The sequence below is a fragment of the Delphinus delphis genome, chromosome 4, assembly GCF_949987515.2.
Source record: "Delphinus delphis chromosome 4, mDelDel1.2, whole genome shotgun sequence".
Lineage (NCBI taxonomy): Eukaryota > Metazoa > Chordata > Mammalia > Artiodactyla > Delphinidae > Delphinus > Delphinus delphis.
The window spans coordinates 95437971-95456263 of record NC_082686.1 but is presented as its reverse complement, the minus strand read 5'-3'; the positions used below and the strand labels follow the sequence as shown (position 1 = coordinate 95456263).

Sequence of the window (18293 nt, the reverse complement as noted above, 5' to 3'; positions counted from 1 at the left end):
AGAAAGCAGTGGGCCAGCTCCCATGATTGACTTTATTGCAACGAAGGTATGTGCCAGACAACCGCTTTAAGCCAGTTTGTGGGTCTCAAGCAGTAAACAAAACAAAACAAAATATTGGTTCTCCTGAGCAGCTGAATGGAACCAGTTGAATGTGTATCACTATGAGAAAGAACTGCCCGGCAGAGAGAGAAGTTTAGAAACATTTTTACACTAAATCTTTTACACAGAATGACCATTGAAGTCAGACAGACCTGGAGTTTATTAGCTGTGTGACCACGGGCAGACAGTTTGTCACTCTAAGCCCTTGGTTTTCTGACTTGTAAAAGGGAAATAATAGCTAACTTGAAGGATGGCTGTAGAGATCCAATGAAATGTATGTAAAAGACTGTGAAACAGACGGCCCTCTACGTGTTATCGCCACCATCACCATCCTTCCTCAGCCTAGAACTCCTTCCTCCTTCTCCCTGCCCCATTAATTCCCACTCTTCCTTAAAGATAGCTCAGAGGGCTTCCCATGGTGGCTTCCATGGCGCAGTGGTTGAGAGTCCGCCTGCCGATGCAGGGGACGCGGGTTCGTGCCCCGGTCTGGGAGGATCCCACATGCTGCGGAACGGCTGGGCCCATGAGCCATGGCCGCTGAGCCTGTGCGTCTGGAGCCTGTGCTCCACAGCGGGAGAGGCCACAGCAGTGAAAAAGATAGCTCAGAGTCAGTCACCCTTTCCAGGAGGCTTTCATGGACTCCCTTTCCCCCTCATTATGGTATAGGTGCTTCCAAAGCGTCTTGTGGTATCCATATTTTGGCACTAACCACACTTCACTGAAACTGTAAAGTCGCTTCCCCCATTAGAACTGTGGGCTCCTTGAATACAGAGAACACTGTACTTCTGGGAGTACAGCTCTCAGGACAGGGCCTGGAAGAACAGTAATCAATGACCTGACATTTATGACATATGTGGACACCATCCAACCTCAGAGATAGGGCAAGAGCAGCCTATGTCACTGATTCCCTCCCTTGGGAGAAAACATATCCAATCGATCAAAATTGAGATGGCAGATCCCTGATTCCCAGTCTGGTTCTCTGAATCATATAACTCTAAGGCAGGTTTTTCCTTTAGAGTGCCTCGTCATGGTGGGAGGAGGGAATATCTCAAGGAGCTTGTGTGCCTTAAAAAATGTATTCGACATGATAAGTTTATATTTGGAAAAGTCAAAGAGGGACTTCACTTCGTTGTGTTTTGGAATGGAAAACCCAAAAATCCTTGGTTGGTGGGGATATTTACACATCAGTCATATCATGGGGAAGGCAATCAGAACTGGGGCAGGGAAACATGAGGTATCTGTATCTATCAAAAGGAGGCAGGCATGACTGAAGTCTGACAAACGCTGATCTATTTTCAACCATTTATTTGCATACATATGAGGAAACTGAGGCCCAAGGGGATAAAGAGGTGTGTCCAAGGAGACACAGCTTGTAGGCAGCAGAGGCAGGATTTGTGACCCCCAGATTAGTGTTCCCCCACTACATCTCAGCCTCACCATGGCCTTGTGTGATGAAGAAGTGGCACGGCCCTAGGGCAGGAGGACCACTGGGTTGAGGACTGAGAGGTGGAAGGCATGTGATCCTGGGAAAGCCAGTGGTCATATGCTCACATACAAAATGGGGAAGGTAATGTTCTATCACACAGGGCTGCCGAAGGGTCAAAGGAGAAGAGAAATTCCTTTATAAACTGCAAAACATTATTTAAAAGTGGCCTTTCTGGCATTTAAATCATCCACCTTGTAAAAGAACGGCACACTAAAGCTATAAATATAGACTCCCCATCACTTCAGCATAACCACAAACAAGGATTTCCAGACAAGTAGGAAAATTAATGCTAATCAAAACTTCCTGAGCACTTTTTTTTTTTTAATTATTTATTTTTGGCTGCGTTGTGTCTTCGCCGCTGTGTGCGGGCTCTCTCCAGTTGTGGCGAGCGGGGGCCACTCCTCGTCGCGATGCGTGGGCTTCTCACTGCGGTGGCCTCTCCCGTTGTGGAGCACGGGCTCCAGGTGCGTGGGCTTCAGTAGTTGAGGCTCGCGGGCTCTAGAGCTCAGGCTCAGTAGTTGTGGTGCACGGGCCCAGTTGCTCCGCGGCATGTGGAATCCTCCCAGACCAGGGCTCGAACCCGTGTCCCCTGCACTGGCAGGCGGGTTCTCAACCACTGCGCCACCAGGGAAGCCCAAAACTTCCTGAGCACTTTTTAATCAGGGGTAATGGTATAAATGGGTAGCCACATGGGGAAAAAAAAGGTAAAATTACATCTACTTCTCAAATTGTAAACCAGGATAAATTCTAAATAGAACAGAGACCTAAATTTTAAAAATAAAACCGTACAAGCACTAGAAGAAAACATGAATGAATTCTTGTATAACCTGGAAAAAGGGAAAACTTTCCCAACCTTGACTCAAAATTCTGAAACAATGAGGAAAAGATTAGGATTCAATTGCAGAAAAATAACACTTCAACAAGATAAAACAAAAAATACCATAAATATAAGGAAAAGATTCAAATTAAAAAGAAAATGTGCAACTTATATCATAGGCAAGAGTTTAATAGCCTTAATATAGAGTGAGCTTCTAAAATTAAAGAATAAGGAACTTCCCTGGCGGTCCAGTGGTAAAGAATCCACCTTCCAACACAGGGGACGTGGGTTCGATCCCTGGTCGGGCAACTAAGATCCCACATGCTGCACAGCAACTAAGCTCGCACACCACAACTACTTAGCTCACGCGCCTCACCTAGAGCCTGCGTGCCACAAACTACAGAGCCCACACACTCTGGAGCCCGCGCCACAACTAGAGAAAAGCCCGTGCACCACAACGAAGAGTCCGCGTGCAGCACCTAAGACCTGATGCAGCCAAAAATAAACAACTTTAAAAAAAAGAAAGAATAAAAAGACCAAGAATCCCATATACATCCTAGAGATATAAACAAGCAGCCCACAGAAAAAGAAATGCAAATGGTCTTTAACTTATTACACTCAACCTCACTCATAAGAGAAATGCAAATTAAACTATCCTGAAAACAATGTCTTACCCATCAGACAAAAATACCCAAACTGGACAACAAAATCTGTTAGTGAGTCCATGGACATTTCCATATGTTGCTGGTGGGAAGGCCAGCAGGAGGGTAAAATGGTAAAACCCTCATGGAGGAAAATTTGGCAATATATAGTGAAATTATACATTCATTTATCTTTTGACCTAAGAATCTCACTTCTGGAAATCCACTCCAAAGATTTGATGGCAACAATACGAAAAGGCATGTGCATGAGGCTAATTGCAGCACTATTTATAGTAGCAAAAGCTTGGAACAACTCAAATGCCCATCCGTGGAGAGCTGGTTGGATAAAGTTCAGTGCATCCACGTGGGAGTGATGACTCCACAATACTATTAAGTGAAATAAAAGTAATGTGTAGAAAAGTGAGTACAGTAAGCTATCATTTAAGTAATGGTGCATATCTTTTTAAAAATGGATGGAGGATTCCCTGGTGGTGCAGTGGTTAAGAATCCATCTGCCAGTGCAGGGGACATGGGTTCGAGCCCTGGTCGGAGAAGATCCCACATGCTGCGGAGCAACTAAGCCCATGCGCCAAAACTACTGAGCCTGCGCTCTAGAGCCCACGAGCCACAACTACTTAGCCTGCGCGCCACAACTACTGAAGCCTGCATGCCTAAAGCCCATGCTTCTCAAGAAGAGAAGCCACCGCAATGAGAAGCCCACGCACCGCAACAAAGAGTAGTCCCCACTTGGCGCAACTAGAGAAAGCCCAGGCGCAGCAACGAAGACCCAACACAGCCAAAAAAAAAGAAAAAAAAAAGGACAGATAAACCAAAATATCCTTTTTAAATAGTTACGTGTAAGGGAAGGGATGAAACTGAATGGAGGGGACTAATACAGGAGCTAGACTTCTTTAAACATACTTTGTTTTGGACTTTGGAAACTTGTAAATATTTTAAAGAATTATAAAACATAAAAAGATTTTAAGCAAACTTTAAAAATCAAAACAAAAATGAAATAAATGAACTCGTGTATCAAGTCTGTGCCACAGCCATGGAGAGATGAATCATCTCCAGTGACTTTAAAACATAGGACTTTGTTCATTCCTAGTGGATATACCATAAGGACAAAAAGAACTGTGAAACAATCTTAAACTGTTAAGTATTATATTATAGGTAGTAATGCTGGTATTGCCTTTTTGAGACTATTATGTGTGGATAGTAAGGTAAAGCAAACGAGTACTGGTGTTGGTGTCACTGAAATTTTCAGCATGGAAAAAGGAGATATGTCTATGCAATAGATGAGGTAAAAACCCTGTCATCCTGAATTTGAATTGGAAGCATCAGTATAAACTCATTAAGTATACTATACTGTCTTGAAAAACAAAAATATATTTCCTTTCTCTGTCCACTGAATATGTCTAGAAACAATGATCAAACCAGTAGCAATGAGCACCTCTGACACCTGGAACATGATCCAGAGCTGTTTAGAGAAATGGATGATTCCAGATCTGGGGAAGGAAATTTGGAAGAGCCTGGAACATGTTATCATGTCAGAAACCATGGAAGAAATAAAACACTACTGAGGTCATGTCAAAAAAAAACTCAGGAGCCAATTTGAAGAGGCTCTCATTGGTCAAAATGGAACCATTTGAGTCAATAAAAGTGATTACAATGGATTAGAACATACCAAATATTCAATACTTTTACACCATAGGTTCAGTATGACACTAAAATAAAACAAAACAAACAAAAAAACCAAAGAAACAAAACCCTTCATTGATCACCTTTAGAAGCAATCTGCTTGGAGATTAACTTGAAAAGTAATACATAAAAGAAAATAAGCAAGCACTTATCCTATCTTTCTTATAGTTGTAGCTTGGGTTTGATGAGGGGCACTTCTTCTAGGGTATTTCAGCCCATAAATTTTAAAAGAATGATAGAGTATCACCATTTGGACACCTCTAGGGAAATAATGAACCTAGGCAGTTGTTTCAGTGGTACTAACGTGACAAGAGGAAATCAAACATCATACACTTCTTAACAGATGTGCACAATAACACCTATAAGTATTCTAGCCCCCCCAAATCAAACTTCAGTCTAATATTTGATCAAGCTTCTAGAACAAACTAGCAATTCACAGGAAACACAGTGGACACAGGAATATGTTAAATGACACTACTGAGGCTGGGAGGTGAGGAATCATGAAAATGCAGATTGTGGTAAATTCTACAGGGCAAATGACCCAGTTTGGTCAACAAATAAATTGGGAAAGGAAGAGGGAGAGAGGCAGAGAGAGAGACAGAAACAGAGAGAAAAACTCTAGATTAAAGGAGGTTTAAGAGCCATTATTTAATTACAACCCTGAATTGCACAGTTAAAAAGTTATTTGGGGAAATTTAAACACTGATTTGACAATGAATAATATAAGAAAATATTGTTAATTTGTTATAGGTGTGATAATGGTACGGGTAGTTAGCTTTAAAGAGTCCTTATCTTTTAGATACTAAAGTTTAGAGAAACAAACAGAAGTTTATGGGTGAAATGATATGTTGGGAATTTGCTTTAAAATTATCTGGGTGTGTGGGGAGTAGATAGGAGCACAGAGTAAATAAGTTTTCTCTTTCTCCATAATAAATAAAAAGTTAAAAATAAATAAAAACAATAATGTTAAAAACAAGCCAATTTCCAGTTGATGCAGAGACCCTGTAAGGCAATCCGAGACTCTCTCAGCCCTTCAAAATAAAGTCAACTTCCAAACTGTGAAGTCACCTGCCCAGAATGCCTAGTCTGAGATTCTCTGAATTTCTGAAATTTACCATAGACTAACAAAATACTTCACTATAATCATTCATTTAAAATGTCAGATCGTGACACTTCTCTGCTAAAGTCTCTCAGTAGCTCCTCATAGAACTCAGAAAAATAGCTGAAGCCCTTTCAGTGGTCTACAAAGCTCCCCCTACTTGCCATCCCCTGTAGTAGCCAGCCTGAAGGTGACCCCAATGATCTCCACCTCCTGGTATTTGAACTCTTATGTAATCCCCTCCCACTCTGTTCCAAGGTAGCCCTGTGTGATCAATAGAATAAAGCAGAAGTGATGGCATGTTATTTCTGAGATTAGGTTATAGACACTGCAGTTGCCACCTTGGTTGCTTTCTCTCTCCCGTGAATCACTCATTCTGGGTAAAAACCAGCTGCCATGTCATGAACAGATCCATGTAGAGCCCACCTGGCAAGAAACTCAATTTTCCTACCAACAACCTCGGGAGGGAGCTTAGAGGCTGATCCTTGAGCTCCAGTTAAGCCTAAAGGAAAGTTTTTCTTAAAGGGCCAGGCAGTAAATAGTTTGGTCCTTGCAGATCATATTGTCCCTACCGCAAACTACTCAACTCTACCTTTGTAAGCAAACAAAAAATAATGGGTATGGCTGTGTTCCAATAAAACTTTATTTACAAAAAGAGGCAGTAGCTTGTTAACTTTTGCATGACTGCAGCCAGAGGCCCACAGCTTGACAGCAATATCGTGAAACCCTGAACGAGGACCACCCTGGTAAGCTGCTCCTTAGATTCCCGATCCTCAGAAACTGTAAGTTCACTGTTTTAATCTGCTACGCTTGGCATAACGGAAATAACACACCCTCCCCTATCACCGCCCACCCCGCAACACACATACCCCTTCACCTTTCTAGCTTTACCTCATCCTTCTACTCTCCACCACACACTCAGCTCAGCAGCCCCTTTGTTGTTCCTTGAATGTAGCAGAGGCACTCCTGCCTCAGAGCCTTTGTTCTGTTATTGTGTCTGGATGCTTCTCCCCCAGGTATCTAGTTGGATCCACTAGCTCCTTCAGGTCTTTCCTCAATTGAGCCCTTCTCAGTAAAGCCTTTCCTGACCCTATAGACAAATTCAACATGCCTCCCTCCCTACATCCCTTATCTCTGATTTTCCTTCGTAACATTTACCACCATGTATCATACATTTTGCTTTGTCTTCCTCCACTGGAGTGTAAGCTTCACGAAGACAAATGTTTCTATTTTGTACTGCAGTATCCCCAATGCTAGCAAGCAGTTGCTCTCAATAAATTTGTTAAATGAATGCGCTTGTCTCAACTAACCTGCCAACTCCTTAAAGGCATGCATATCTTACCTGGCATAGTGTACCCAGGTCCTAGCACACAACATCAAATGCTAAATTAACTGTTTCTGAAAGATTACTCTAGGGGAGAAATTAAGGAGGCAGCTGGTGTTTGCAACACTTGATCCTCACTCTGCGCTCTCCATAGGCGGCTTCACCCATGCCCACTGTTTAATACTACCCGCGTGCACAAGACCAGCAGGCATCTTCACCTAGATCCTTCCTCTGAGCTCTAAAGCTACGCTATATTCAACTTCATGCTTGACACCTTCTGGACCTCAAATTCAGCATGGCCTAAACCTACTCTTGCCTTCTTCCAATGTTACCAAACTTGGCAAATGCCACCATCTAAGCCCACTGTATGTCATCCTTGACATTTCTCCCTTTCCACCAATGTCCATCACCAAGTCCCACAAATTTTATCCTCTGAAAAATCTCTAAAATCTATCTACTTCTCCCATCTCCAACACCTCTTACCTACCATCATGGATACAGCCATAAGCCTCCTGTCTCCCTGCATCCAATGACTGCCACTGAAAACCATTTTTCGTAATGCAGACACTAATCTTTTTCAAAACGCTCATCTCATTACACTCCACTTAAAATTCAGTAGCTTACCATTTCTCTCGATTAAAGGCAAGCATCAACTTCTGTCCTGCATGTGCTGGTTTCTGCTTACCTTTCCAGATTCTTCTCATAACCAATCATTCCATTCCAGATGCACTGGATGCCAACCAGATCCTCAATGTCCCAAGAATTTTACCTATGCTGTTCCCTCTGGCTACAACACCCTTTTCTGTTTACCCAGAGATTACCTGGCCTGTTCTAGGTCAGCTCAAACACCCTCAGTTACTTTCCTTGACTGCATCAAATTCCTTTTTAAAATCCCTCTTCTTTGTTGTACTTTACATGATTATTTGGACAGTTTCCCTCACCATACCTGGAAACAGGCTGTTTTTTCTCCATTGCATCCACAATGCTCAAGAGCAAGCACACAGCAGGATGTAGGTAACTACTGGTGAAAAACATGAACAATTCAAATGGGGCAGTTAGGGAGTTGCTGTGTAACATTGGTGAGTACGTAAAACAAGGTCTTAAGAGAATTAAACTTTTAACACTCCCCAAACCAATTATATTCATCTGTATTAGGTCGGTATACTCAAGATCTGGCAACATGATTCTACTATCAGGACTCACAGCCCATGCCTGAGGTACTAATACTACCTTGGGACCAACGGAAAAGTAAACTTATACGGCTCCCATAATTCTCATCTACAATTTTGACAAACCATGCTGCTTAGAGCTCTCAAAGCTTGCTTTACTTGGGATAAAGGGTCTATCTACTAAAAAGTTTTAAGCAACAGAAGACCACCATTTTTAGCATGATCAGGAGGGGAGTTGAGAGGAGAGAGAAGATTCCAACAGGCTGAGTGAATTATTATTCAGACAAGGAACACAGAAAGTGTACTGGGCAAGATAATGAATTCAGATTTGAAGGTTTTGAGTTTCTAGTGCCCACAAGGCATGTGGACAGAGACCTCTAATAGGCAAGCTGGTTTAGAGCAGTACTATGCTCAACTCATAGAGCCTTTAGGCTAATTAGGAAAGTTGCTCCTTTGAAGCAAAGGGCAGGAGTGATTCAATATTGAGCACCTATGTGCCAGAACTGTTCTAGGCACTCAGGATTTCATTTATAAACTGTACAACGATATTTGAGACTGTCAAGAGAATTTAAATACTTTATTATATAAAGTTATACCCAAAATTGTGCTTCATTTTTTCACTATATACTTTAACTCAAGGACATTTGTAAAAGTAGTACACTTCAGAAATCCTGGAAGAAATTCCACTAGCTATAGGCTATTTAAATACTGCTTACAGAAAGTATTAAAAACAACAACAGATGAGTACCAAAGAACTTGTTTACAAAACAGAAGTAGAGTAACAGATGTAGAATACAAACTTATGGTTACCAGGGGATAAGGGCAGCGGGGGTGGGGGGTGGGGATAAACTGGGAGATTGGGACCGACATGTACACACTACTATACATAAAACAGATAACTAGTAAGAACCTGCTGTATAGCACAGGGAACTCTACTCAATACTCTGTAATGGCCTATATGGGAAAAGAATCTTAAAAAAGAAAAGGAGTGCACGTGTATAATTGATTCACTTTGCTGTACACCCGAAACCAACAAAACATTGTAAATCAACTATACTCCAATAAATTTTTTTAAAAAAAAGTATTAAAGGGGGGCTTCCCCGGTGGCGCCAGTGGTTGAGACTCCGCCTGCTGATGCAGGGGACATGGGTTTGTGCCCCGGAGCGGCTGGGCCCGTGGGCCATGGCCGCTGAGCCTGCGCATCCGCTGAGCCTGCGGGAGGGGCCACAACAGTGAGAGGCCGGCGCCGAAGAAAAACAAACAAAAAAAAGTATTAAAGGAAAGCCAGCACCATATAAACAGCATACACTTAAATCAAAGAGATGAATGCTTAACATACAGAGTAATGTTTTTTATTCACTGATAAACTGAAGGTCCATTTCCAGATGTTTCTCTTGTATACTTCATTTGTTTTGTTAGCAAGCAAAGCCCTGAAAGGGATGGCTTCATCTAGTCCTCAGACTCGGATCCATCTTCATCTTGACTAATCTGGAAGTAACGAAGTTCATAAGTCTCCTTGTCGGATGCAACCACACGAAGCCAATCACGAAGATTGTTCTTCTTAAGGTATTTCTTGGTGAGGTATTTCAAATACCTTCAAAATAAAGACATGAATTTCATAAAATACCTACTGTGTAAAGGCTTATTATATAAAATATGCACTGTCATATTCGTCTTCTGTGTTCCCAGTTCCCTCCAAAATCTTTCCTTTCATTTGTATTAAGCATTAGCAAGGTTGCTAGGGGTATAAATATGGCAGCATCTCAACCCCAATTAAAATCAGTTTATGCCCTATCAAAACCCTTATTTCTCCCCTCCCCAAATAAACTTTATGCTTAAGAGCGTAATAGTAGTTTCCTCTTCTGTCTTACTGCCACATTAGATTTTTTAAACAATATACGATCTTATTCTTCAAATGTTATGTACTAAAATGTCAACATTCTCCTCCCCACTATCAACCTCCCTAACCTTAATCCCACCTTGGATAAACAAGAGGCAACCCGTCAACAGCGCTGAATCCAATTCACAAGTTTAAGATTATCCAGTCTTGCAACTAGCATATGGCTCAGTCCTTATAAAAGAGCTTACAGCAGGCCTAATTTCACCATTCCAGCCATTCTCACCATTTACATTTTACAGCAATCCTGAACTCGCAAGCATTCGTCTCAAGCCTCCCTGCCCTTTGTTAATGTTGCTCCCTGTTAGAAATACTTCATTCCACTGGCAACGCTAAGCTTATTCTCAGGTTCTCTGCAAATTCTTGCTTTACCAATCCCTACCTTCAATGTAACAGTTACAGTACTGCATTTATAACAATTATCTGCATGTCTATAAGATCCTTGAAGACAGATGCTTCATCTCCAAATACCTAGTGATTAATTCATGACCACAGCTAACATGCACTGCTACCACCTTAATCCAAGCCACCACTTCCTACCACAACAGGCTCCTAAGTCTTCAGTTTCCACCATCAATCTTCCTCAGCCACAACAATCAATTCCTTAATTTGCACGGCTCACTACTGCATTTCATTGAGATGAAGCTTCCCCTGACCACTTTATACATCAACCTTCTTTATGCACTTACACAGCACTTATCAACTACTTAATATTGCATTTCATTCTCTCTCTTCTCCACTATAATTTAAGTTCCTTGGTAGTGGGTACTTAGTCTGCTTGGTTCACTGCTAGGCTACTCAGTCCTGCAAGTGCTGCCATGTATTATTTACTATTTGCCAAGTAACTTGAATAAACGAAAACTGGCTGCAACATCAACGTTAAAGACTTTACCTTTGATTGGCTGCTTCTACTAGACAACCAAAACTAAGAAAGTTGGGACACTACTCCCAAGTTACACAACAGATATGTTTCTTCAAACGTATTCTAATATTAAAGCACCCAACATTGTTAAAAAAAAAATACCATGGAAAACAAATACCAACCTTTTAGAGAACTGTTTCTCAGAAGCAACTGTGATTTTACTCTTGAAGCGTTCAATGTGAACGACATTCCCAAGATTTCCAGTTTTTCCATTCACTTTAACCTTCTCCCGTAGAAACTGTTCCTATTTTAAAACAGAAAAAATGCCACACTAGGGAAGAAAACCCTAGATATTCACTAGGGAAGGTACCCTAGGAACAGAGCTTAGGTTAAAATCAAATATAACATACACAATTCATTTTTAAGATGATAAAAAACAAGCTGAAGAGAGTGATACTTACAAAATTTCCAGAATCAAAAATTCCATCTTCTACTGGATGAGTAAGGTCCAAATTAAACTTCCAGGTTGACTTCTTAGGCTTCTTGTCTTTCTTCTACAGAAAGTTAATATAATTATGGCTCTCTACAAGAATTTATTCACTTTATATACAAAATCAAAGATCTGTATCAGTGCAGTATTGTACAATGAGGCTATATACATGAAATGGTGCAAAATTCTAAAAAAATTGCTTAATACTTATCAGATATACCCTAACTTTTTTTAACCAGGCTATGTGTAGGGGGAGTACGCTCATTAACTTGGTTAAAATCAAGTTTCATGAAATCCGATGGAAATTTCCCGTTCACCACATAAGTTCCTCACAAGTGCAAAGCTCAAGAAAGCGCAAAGTATATGCTGAGCTACTACTAGTTTCCTTCATCAGAAGATTCCAAAGAATTCTATTTTGCAAATGGAAAAGAATAAGAGAATCAATCTACTTTCTACTACAAGTTAAAACTAAAAAATACAAGTTAAAACTAAAAAATACCCACCTAGCTTGGTTTGAACCGCTAACCAGGCCCATTTTGTTCAAGTTATCAAGACTTAAGTTTTGTGGGCTTCTATTATTGATATTTTCCAGACCACAGATGTTCAATTTTAAATGACTAAAGGCACTACTTTAGTACTGCCATGCCCACTGCAGATGGGGAAACAGGTAGTGTACCATCTAGTCCAAGCTCAGCTGCATGCCAGAATAGGATATTCTGCCCACTAATGTGTAGGGAATTCAATCCTTAATGCTGTTATGGGTGAGGAAAGGAGAAGGGAGAGATACCTTTAATCTGGCAATTTTTTTTAAAACATGTATTACTTAAGTTTTCCATACCCAAAACTTTTAGGCCAATACCGCGGAATAAGGCTACACGTAAAATCCAACCAAATGGATACCAAGCACTAAAGCCAGTTTGTTTTCTTAGGCAGTGGCATACTTTGTGCCAAAAAAATTTATCCCGAACTTAGAACTGGTAAAAGAGAAGACTAGGAACTGGCCTTGCCTGGTTAATTTATACCTTTGTTGGGGCATCAGTTAACTTCAGAAAGGCAAGTAATTTATCTGGGGGGAGAGATAAGCCCAGAGGGCTTTGGACATTATCTACTTTCGTATTTAACCCAGCAATTTTACCCTAACATCAAATGTTCTTTGGACCGGCTTTAACGTATTACTGGTTCCCTTATTAATAAATAAAGTCTCTGAAGCATGTTCCTTTTCTATTTAAGAGTCGTGGCTTTCACCTTTAAAAAAAAAACTCGTTATGAGATAATGAAGAAACTTCTTCCCCAACTTAGTTTTAAAGTTCTCTGAAACTTCTGCAACCGCGGCTATCCCGGGAGTTGAGTGTCTCGGGTCCCCCTCCGCCCTGGCAAGGCCATTCGACCGGGCCTGCCCAATTACCCACATTTGCTTCCTAGTGCAAATAAACAGGTTATCATCGGCGTTACCAGGCACGAGGGAGAAAAGCAATGGCCCAAATTCTGTCCCACTAGCCTCGTTCACCGTCGTGCCTCCTCCTTCCCTGCGCTCCCACGACCGCCCATCCTAACCCAATTCTGGGCCCAGCTCGAACTCCTCCAGACCACATGGCAGTTGCCAGGAGTCAGAAACTTATAATCTTAACATCCTGGTTGTGTTCCTGACCCAAGTCTCCATTTTTATCCTCGACCTAGAGTTTGACGCTCCCAGCTCGCCAGCTGCAAAAATCATCTACATCGGAGTAATATTCTCCCAGCGAGACCAACGTCACTCACCACGGCCATCTTGCACGCCGGCAGCGCGATCAGAGAGAAAGCGAGGGCCGGCGGCACATATTTATAGCAAAGCGTGCTGCGTCACGCGCCGAGAACGTAAGATCGCCGCCTCCCGGAAGAGAACTTGGGAGAAGCGCGGAGGCTAGTAACCCAGGAAACCGGGGGCGTAGCCTGGAGGGCAGTAGGCAGTCACTTTTCCTGAGCGCCCACCAGCGGCGGTAGCTGAAACCATTCACGATTTTACGCTGGTGACGATGAACGCTGGTTGACCACAGAGGTCTCTGCGGTTGCTTGCTGGGAGGCCGCTCCAGATGCACACACCCGAGGGATACAGGAAACATTTTTCACTAATCGCCTGGATCTTTTTTCCAATCAGGTCAAGGCAATGTCTCAGGTTCCTTTGGGATCTCCTGTCTTATGTTGCAATTATAATCTTCCAGCCAAAAAAAGTATTTCTGTATATATGTTTTTAAGTCTTGTTTTCTAAATGACTGTTGAGGGAAATCAGTGTTTCAGGGAGCCAAAACAAACTTGGTTCTTGAGGGGAAAAAAAACCCCAAAACCAAAAAACAACCCCAAAAAACCTTTCAGCGAAGAATACATAGTGCTCACTTGTTCACACATTGTGTGTAATTTATTCTATTTTATAGGTTTTAGAGTTAATCCTAGGACTCCTAACTTTCATCCAAAATGCCTCGCAGTTAATATTCAAGGAATATTTGCTGAGACCTAACTACTAAAATGTAAAAGACACACCAGGATGGATGTGCAGTGGTGATAGTCTTGATGACAAAAGGAAAAAAGAAGTAGTTTTTGAATTTTGAAGGATTGTAAGTTGACGTCGTTTCAGAAAAGTGGCATGCCTCTTAGCGTTTGCAATATTTTTTGGTGAGGTTAAACTGTCATGCGGGGGACCAGGGGTAGCAGATGGGGTGGACTTTTGTTGTTAATTTGGACGGTGACCCTAGAAAGCGACAGCTGTGTATTTCCTTTATGACACTGATTAGTAATAGTGAGAACTATACTTTAATGAAGCATACAACGTGTAGGTTCTAAAAAGAGGTGTTGAATTCCTAGAAGAAATACGTTTCAAGATTTTTTGCTTGTTTGCCTTAAGAACCACCATGACTTCATTTGTTTTCCAAACATTAAGGGGAAAGAAGAGCCATTGGCATTTTCTCCTTGAGGGCTGCCCAGGCTGAAAAGCAGAAATGATCCTTGTACTATTGGATGTTTTGAAAATAAGCCATTAATTGAGGCACTCATTACTTTGTTGCTTGTTTTTGGCAGGCTTCCATGTCATGACAAAAAATCCTTAAGAACTATTAAGCCATTTGTACAAAGTGGGTATTAAAAACAACATGTGTTTCAAAATAACTAGTAATCCCAAAATAACTAAATGGAAGTTATAACTGAAAAAAAACCCTCTTAATTAAGAAAAAAAAAAACCTAAAAAATATATTAACCGGAAATATGCAGATAAGATAGTAAGGTTAAATATTGTAAATAACCAAATTTTACACAGAGTCTCTCTCCCTGTCTCTCTCTCTCTTTTTCTCTCTCTCTCCATGTATATATATGTATGTATATATGTATATACAATGCCTGTCAACACCCCATAGATATTTTTTATTTTGACAATAGATTCTAAAACATATGAAATAATAGGTGTCTAAAAAGAGCCAAGACAATTTAGAACAATGAAGGGAAGTTGTCTTTTCTGCAATTCAAATATAAGATCCTGTAATATATGATAGATACATTTCTGATATATTATAAACTTCAGTCATTGGATCTCTATGATAATGGAGCCTGAATAGAGCAGTAAAATAAAACATAGAAGGATATGGCAGATTAGATTCACAGGGAAACCCTCCCATATGTAGCCACCTTAAAAAACTGGCTAACATATAGTTTTATCAATAATTTCTAATGTATGGTTAAGTTGGTGGAAAAGTAAAAGAATTTTTTTGGAGACAGAAATGACCAGTCCTCATGCTCATACAAGTTTAGGGCTAGAATTAGGTCTGCTCAACTAGCATGAGAAAGCTCCAGCCTAAAAATGCAGTTTAAAAGTATGCTTGGCTTGGTAGTGCCAGGCAGAAGCAAATGCAAATAAGTATCTTTAATATATTTAAAAGCTAAAACTATTTAAAATACGATAAGGGAACCAGGGACAGTCGAAATTGGCCAGGAATTTTTTTTTAAAAAAAAGAACAAAGTAGAACTTCTAGAAATTAAAAATAGAAGATCTTTAATTAGAAAAGTGGATGAGTTAAACAGGAGAGTAGACAACAACTGCAGAGAAAATTAGTGAATGGGAAATTACTTAGAATAAAACATAGAAAACCAAAGAGATAGAAAATATAACAGGCAGGTTAAGAGACAAGGATGTCAGAGTAAGAATGTTCCAGTTATGTCAAATGGGAGATCTAAAAGGACACAATAGAGAAAATGGGGGAAAGGGAAAATTTAGAGAAATAACAGCTGAATTCTTAGATTCAGGAAGCGCAATAGACCTCAAGCAGGATGACTGAAAAGAAACGCACACCTAAACACATTGTAGTGAAACTTCAAAACACAAATGCAAAATTATTTTGAAAGCATCCCGAAAGTAAAACCAAAATATTTACTAACAGGGGTTATATAAACAGCTGACTTCACATAAGCAATAATGGAAGCCAGAAGCAGAGGATTATTATCTTCAAAGTGCTAAGAGAAAATAGCTGTCTCCCTAGAACTAAAAAGTATAAAACTATCTTTCAAGAGTAAAGATGCATTTAAGACATTTTTAGATAACACAACGGAAAATCTGCTATCAGCAGACCCCCAGGAAAGGAACTCTGAGAAATATACTTCAGGATAAAGGAAAAGAATCCTAGAAAGAAGGCCTATGGGCCAAAAGAAATAGTGAGCAAAGAAAATGGCTAACTTGTGAGTGAATCTAAACAAACACCTACTGTATAAAAAAATAACATGTTTATTTTGTGGGCTTAGGGTGCTAGTAATGTTCTGTTTCTTGATCTTGGTGGCGGTTATATGAGTGTGTGTAGTTTGTGAAAATTCATCAAGCTGTAAATTTATAATCTGTGTGCTTTTCTATATATGTATATTTTACATTACAATTAAAAATGAGAATAGTTTAAATTACTGTATGCCCAATTAGAAGAAATGAATACTGAAAAATACAACTTAGAATTTACACAAGAAAAAACACACTATCTGATAGTCCTCTATCTTTTAACTAAATTGAATTTGTAATTAAAACCTTCCCACAAGAAAAACACCCATATAGCTTCACCAGTGAGTGCTACCACACATCTGAGGAAAAAATGATGCTAATTTTAATAGACACCTTTTATGCCCAAACTCACATTTGGTCAGCTTCCCTTTTTTTTTTTTTTTAACATCTTTATTGGGGTATAATTGCTTTACAATGGCAACTTCCCTTTTAATCCAGAAGAGGGGAGCATTTATCCACAGTTTCCTGTCCCCCACTGGTCAATGGTTATACATGGGGTGTTAACTGCCTTGTATTTCCAGGTTGTACATGTGTAAATGAGTGTTAGTAGGGAGATTCCCACGCCTCTCCTCAGAGAAGCCATAGAGATAAAAGGTGGAAAATATATGGGGAGACACTGCCAAGTTACACCTGCCCCAAATTACCGCTCCCTTCTTCTTTCTCTTGAGTGGACAGTTCAGAAGTACATTCTAGGGCTTCCCTGGTGGTGCAGTGGTTAAGAACCCACCTGCCAATGCAGGGCACACGGGTTCAAGCCCTGGTCCCGGAAGATCCCACATGCCGCGGAGCAACTAAGCCCATGTGCCACAACTACTGAGTCTGCGCTCTGGAGCCCGTGAGCCACAACTACTGAAGCCCGCACACCCTAGAACCCATGCTCCACAACAGGCGAAGCGAAGCCACCGCGTTGAGAAGCCCACGCACCGCAACGAAGAGTAGGCCCCGCTCGCCGCAACTAGAGAAAGCCTGCGTTCAGAAACGAAGACCCAACGCAGCCAAAAATAAATAAATAAATTAATTAATTAAAAAAAAAAAAAGAAGTACATTCTACATCATTGCATGGAAGATCCCAGCAGGATTAAGCCTCACTTGTCCCCAGCACATTCCTTTTTGCTTTTGCTCTTTCCCACTTCCTGGTTCCTTATTTCTGTTACCTGGGATCATTTCCCCAAATAAACCAAATGTATGAAGGCTAAGACACCAAGTTTACACAAACTCTTTAAGTCATCGATTTGTTTATATTAGTAGAAATATTTATTTTAATATACTATAATCACAGATATATTATTAATAAAACCATATCTAGCAATCTTTTATGCAGCAAGTTGGGCCATTATTTCTAGTGGATATGCAATTGCATATGTACAAAATTTAAAATAATCTGCAGATAAATTATCAGAATTAATATGTGAATTTATCAGGATTGCTGGATACAAAGTTTAGGTATAAAACTCAATTGCATATCTATAAACCAACAATACATTAGAAGATGAAAAGTAAAGAAGATATTTTCAATAACATAAATATATCAAATACCTATGAAAAAATAAAAAATGTACAAGACCTCTACACAGAACTATAAAATATAATTGAGAAAAATTAAAGAAGACTAAATAAGTAGACATTCATTGTGCCTTGACTGGAAGAACCAATATAATAAAGATGTCAATTCTCTCCAAACTGAATTATAGGTTCAATGTGATCACAAACAGTAGCTTAACAGATGTTTCTTTCCTTCCTTCCTTCCTTCCTTCCTTCCTTCCTTCCTTCCTTCCTCCCTCCCTCCTCTTTCTCTCTCCTTTTTCCCCTTCTTTCCATCCATCCATCCATCCTTCCTTCCCTCTCTCTTGAAACCAATTTGAAAATTTGTATGGAAACACAGATACCAGAATAGCCAGAATATACTTGAAGAAGGAAAAATAAAGTGG

At 40.3% G+C, this 18293-nt stretch overlaps 1 protein-coding gene across 1 annotated transcript; it reads right to left on the bottom strand.

The window, feature by feature from the left end:
- Positions 1-9672: 9672 nt before the first annotated feature.
- RPL22L1 (ribosomal protein L22 like 1) lies at positions 9673-13392 on the bottom strand. The gene is made up of 4 exons (XM_060011148.1): positions 13344-13392; positions 11557-11649; positions 11278-11399; positions 9673-9930 (listed from the first exon to the last, which is right to left on the bottom strand). Exons 1-4 carry the CDS (start codon positions 13350-13352, stop codon positions 9786-9788), a joined length of 369 nt encoding a protein of 122 aa, XP_059867131.1. The 5' UTR covers positions 13353-13392; the 3' UTR covers positions 9673-9785.
- Positions 13393-18293: the final 4901 nt, after the last annotated feature.

Coding starts and splice junctions, on each gene's coding strand:
- RPL22L1 (XM_060011148.1), bottom strand. Junction 11,400..11,556: donor TTTTTGATTCTGGAAATTTT/GTAAGTATCACT, acceptor GTTTTAAAATAG/GAACAGTTTCTACGGGAGAA. Junction 9,931..11,277: donor GAGAAACAGTTCTCTAAAAG/GTTGGTATTTGT, acceptor TTTATTTTGAAG/GTATTTGAAATACCTCACCA.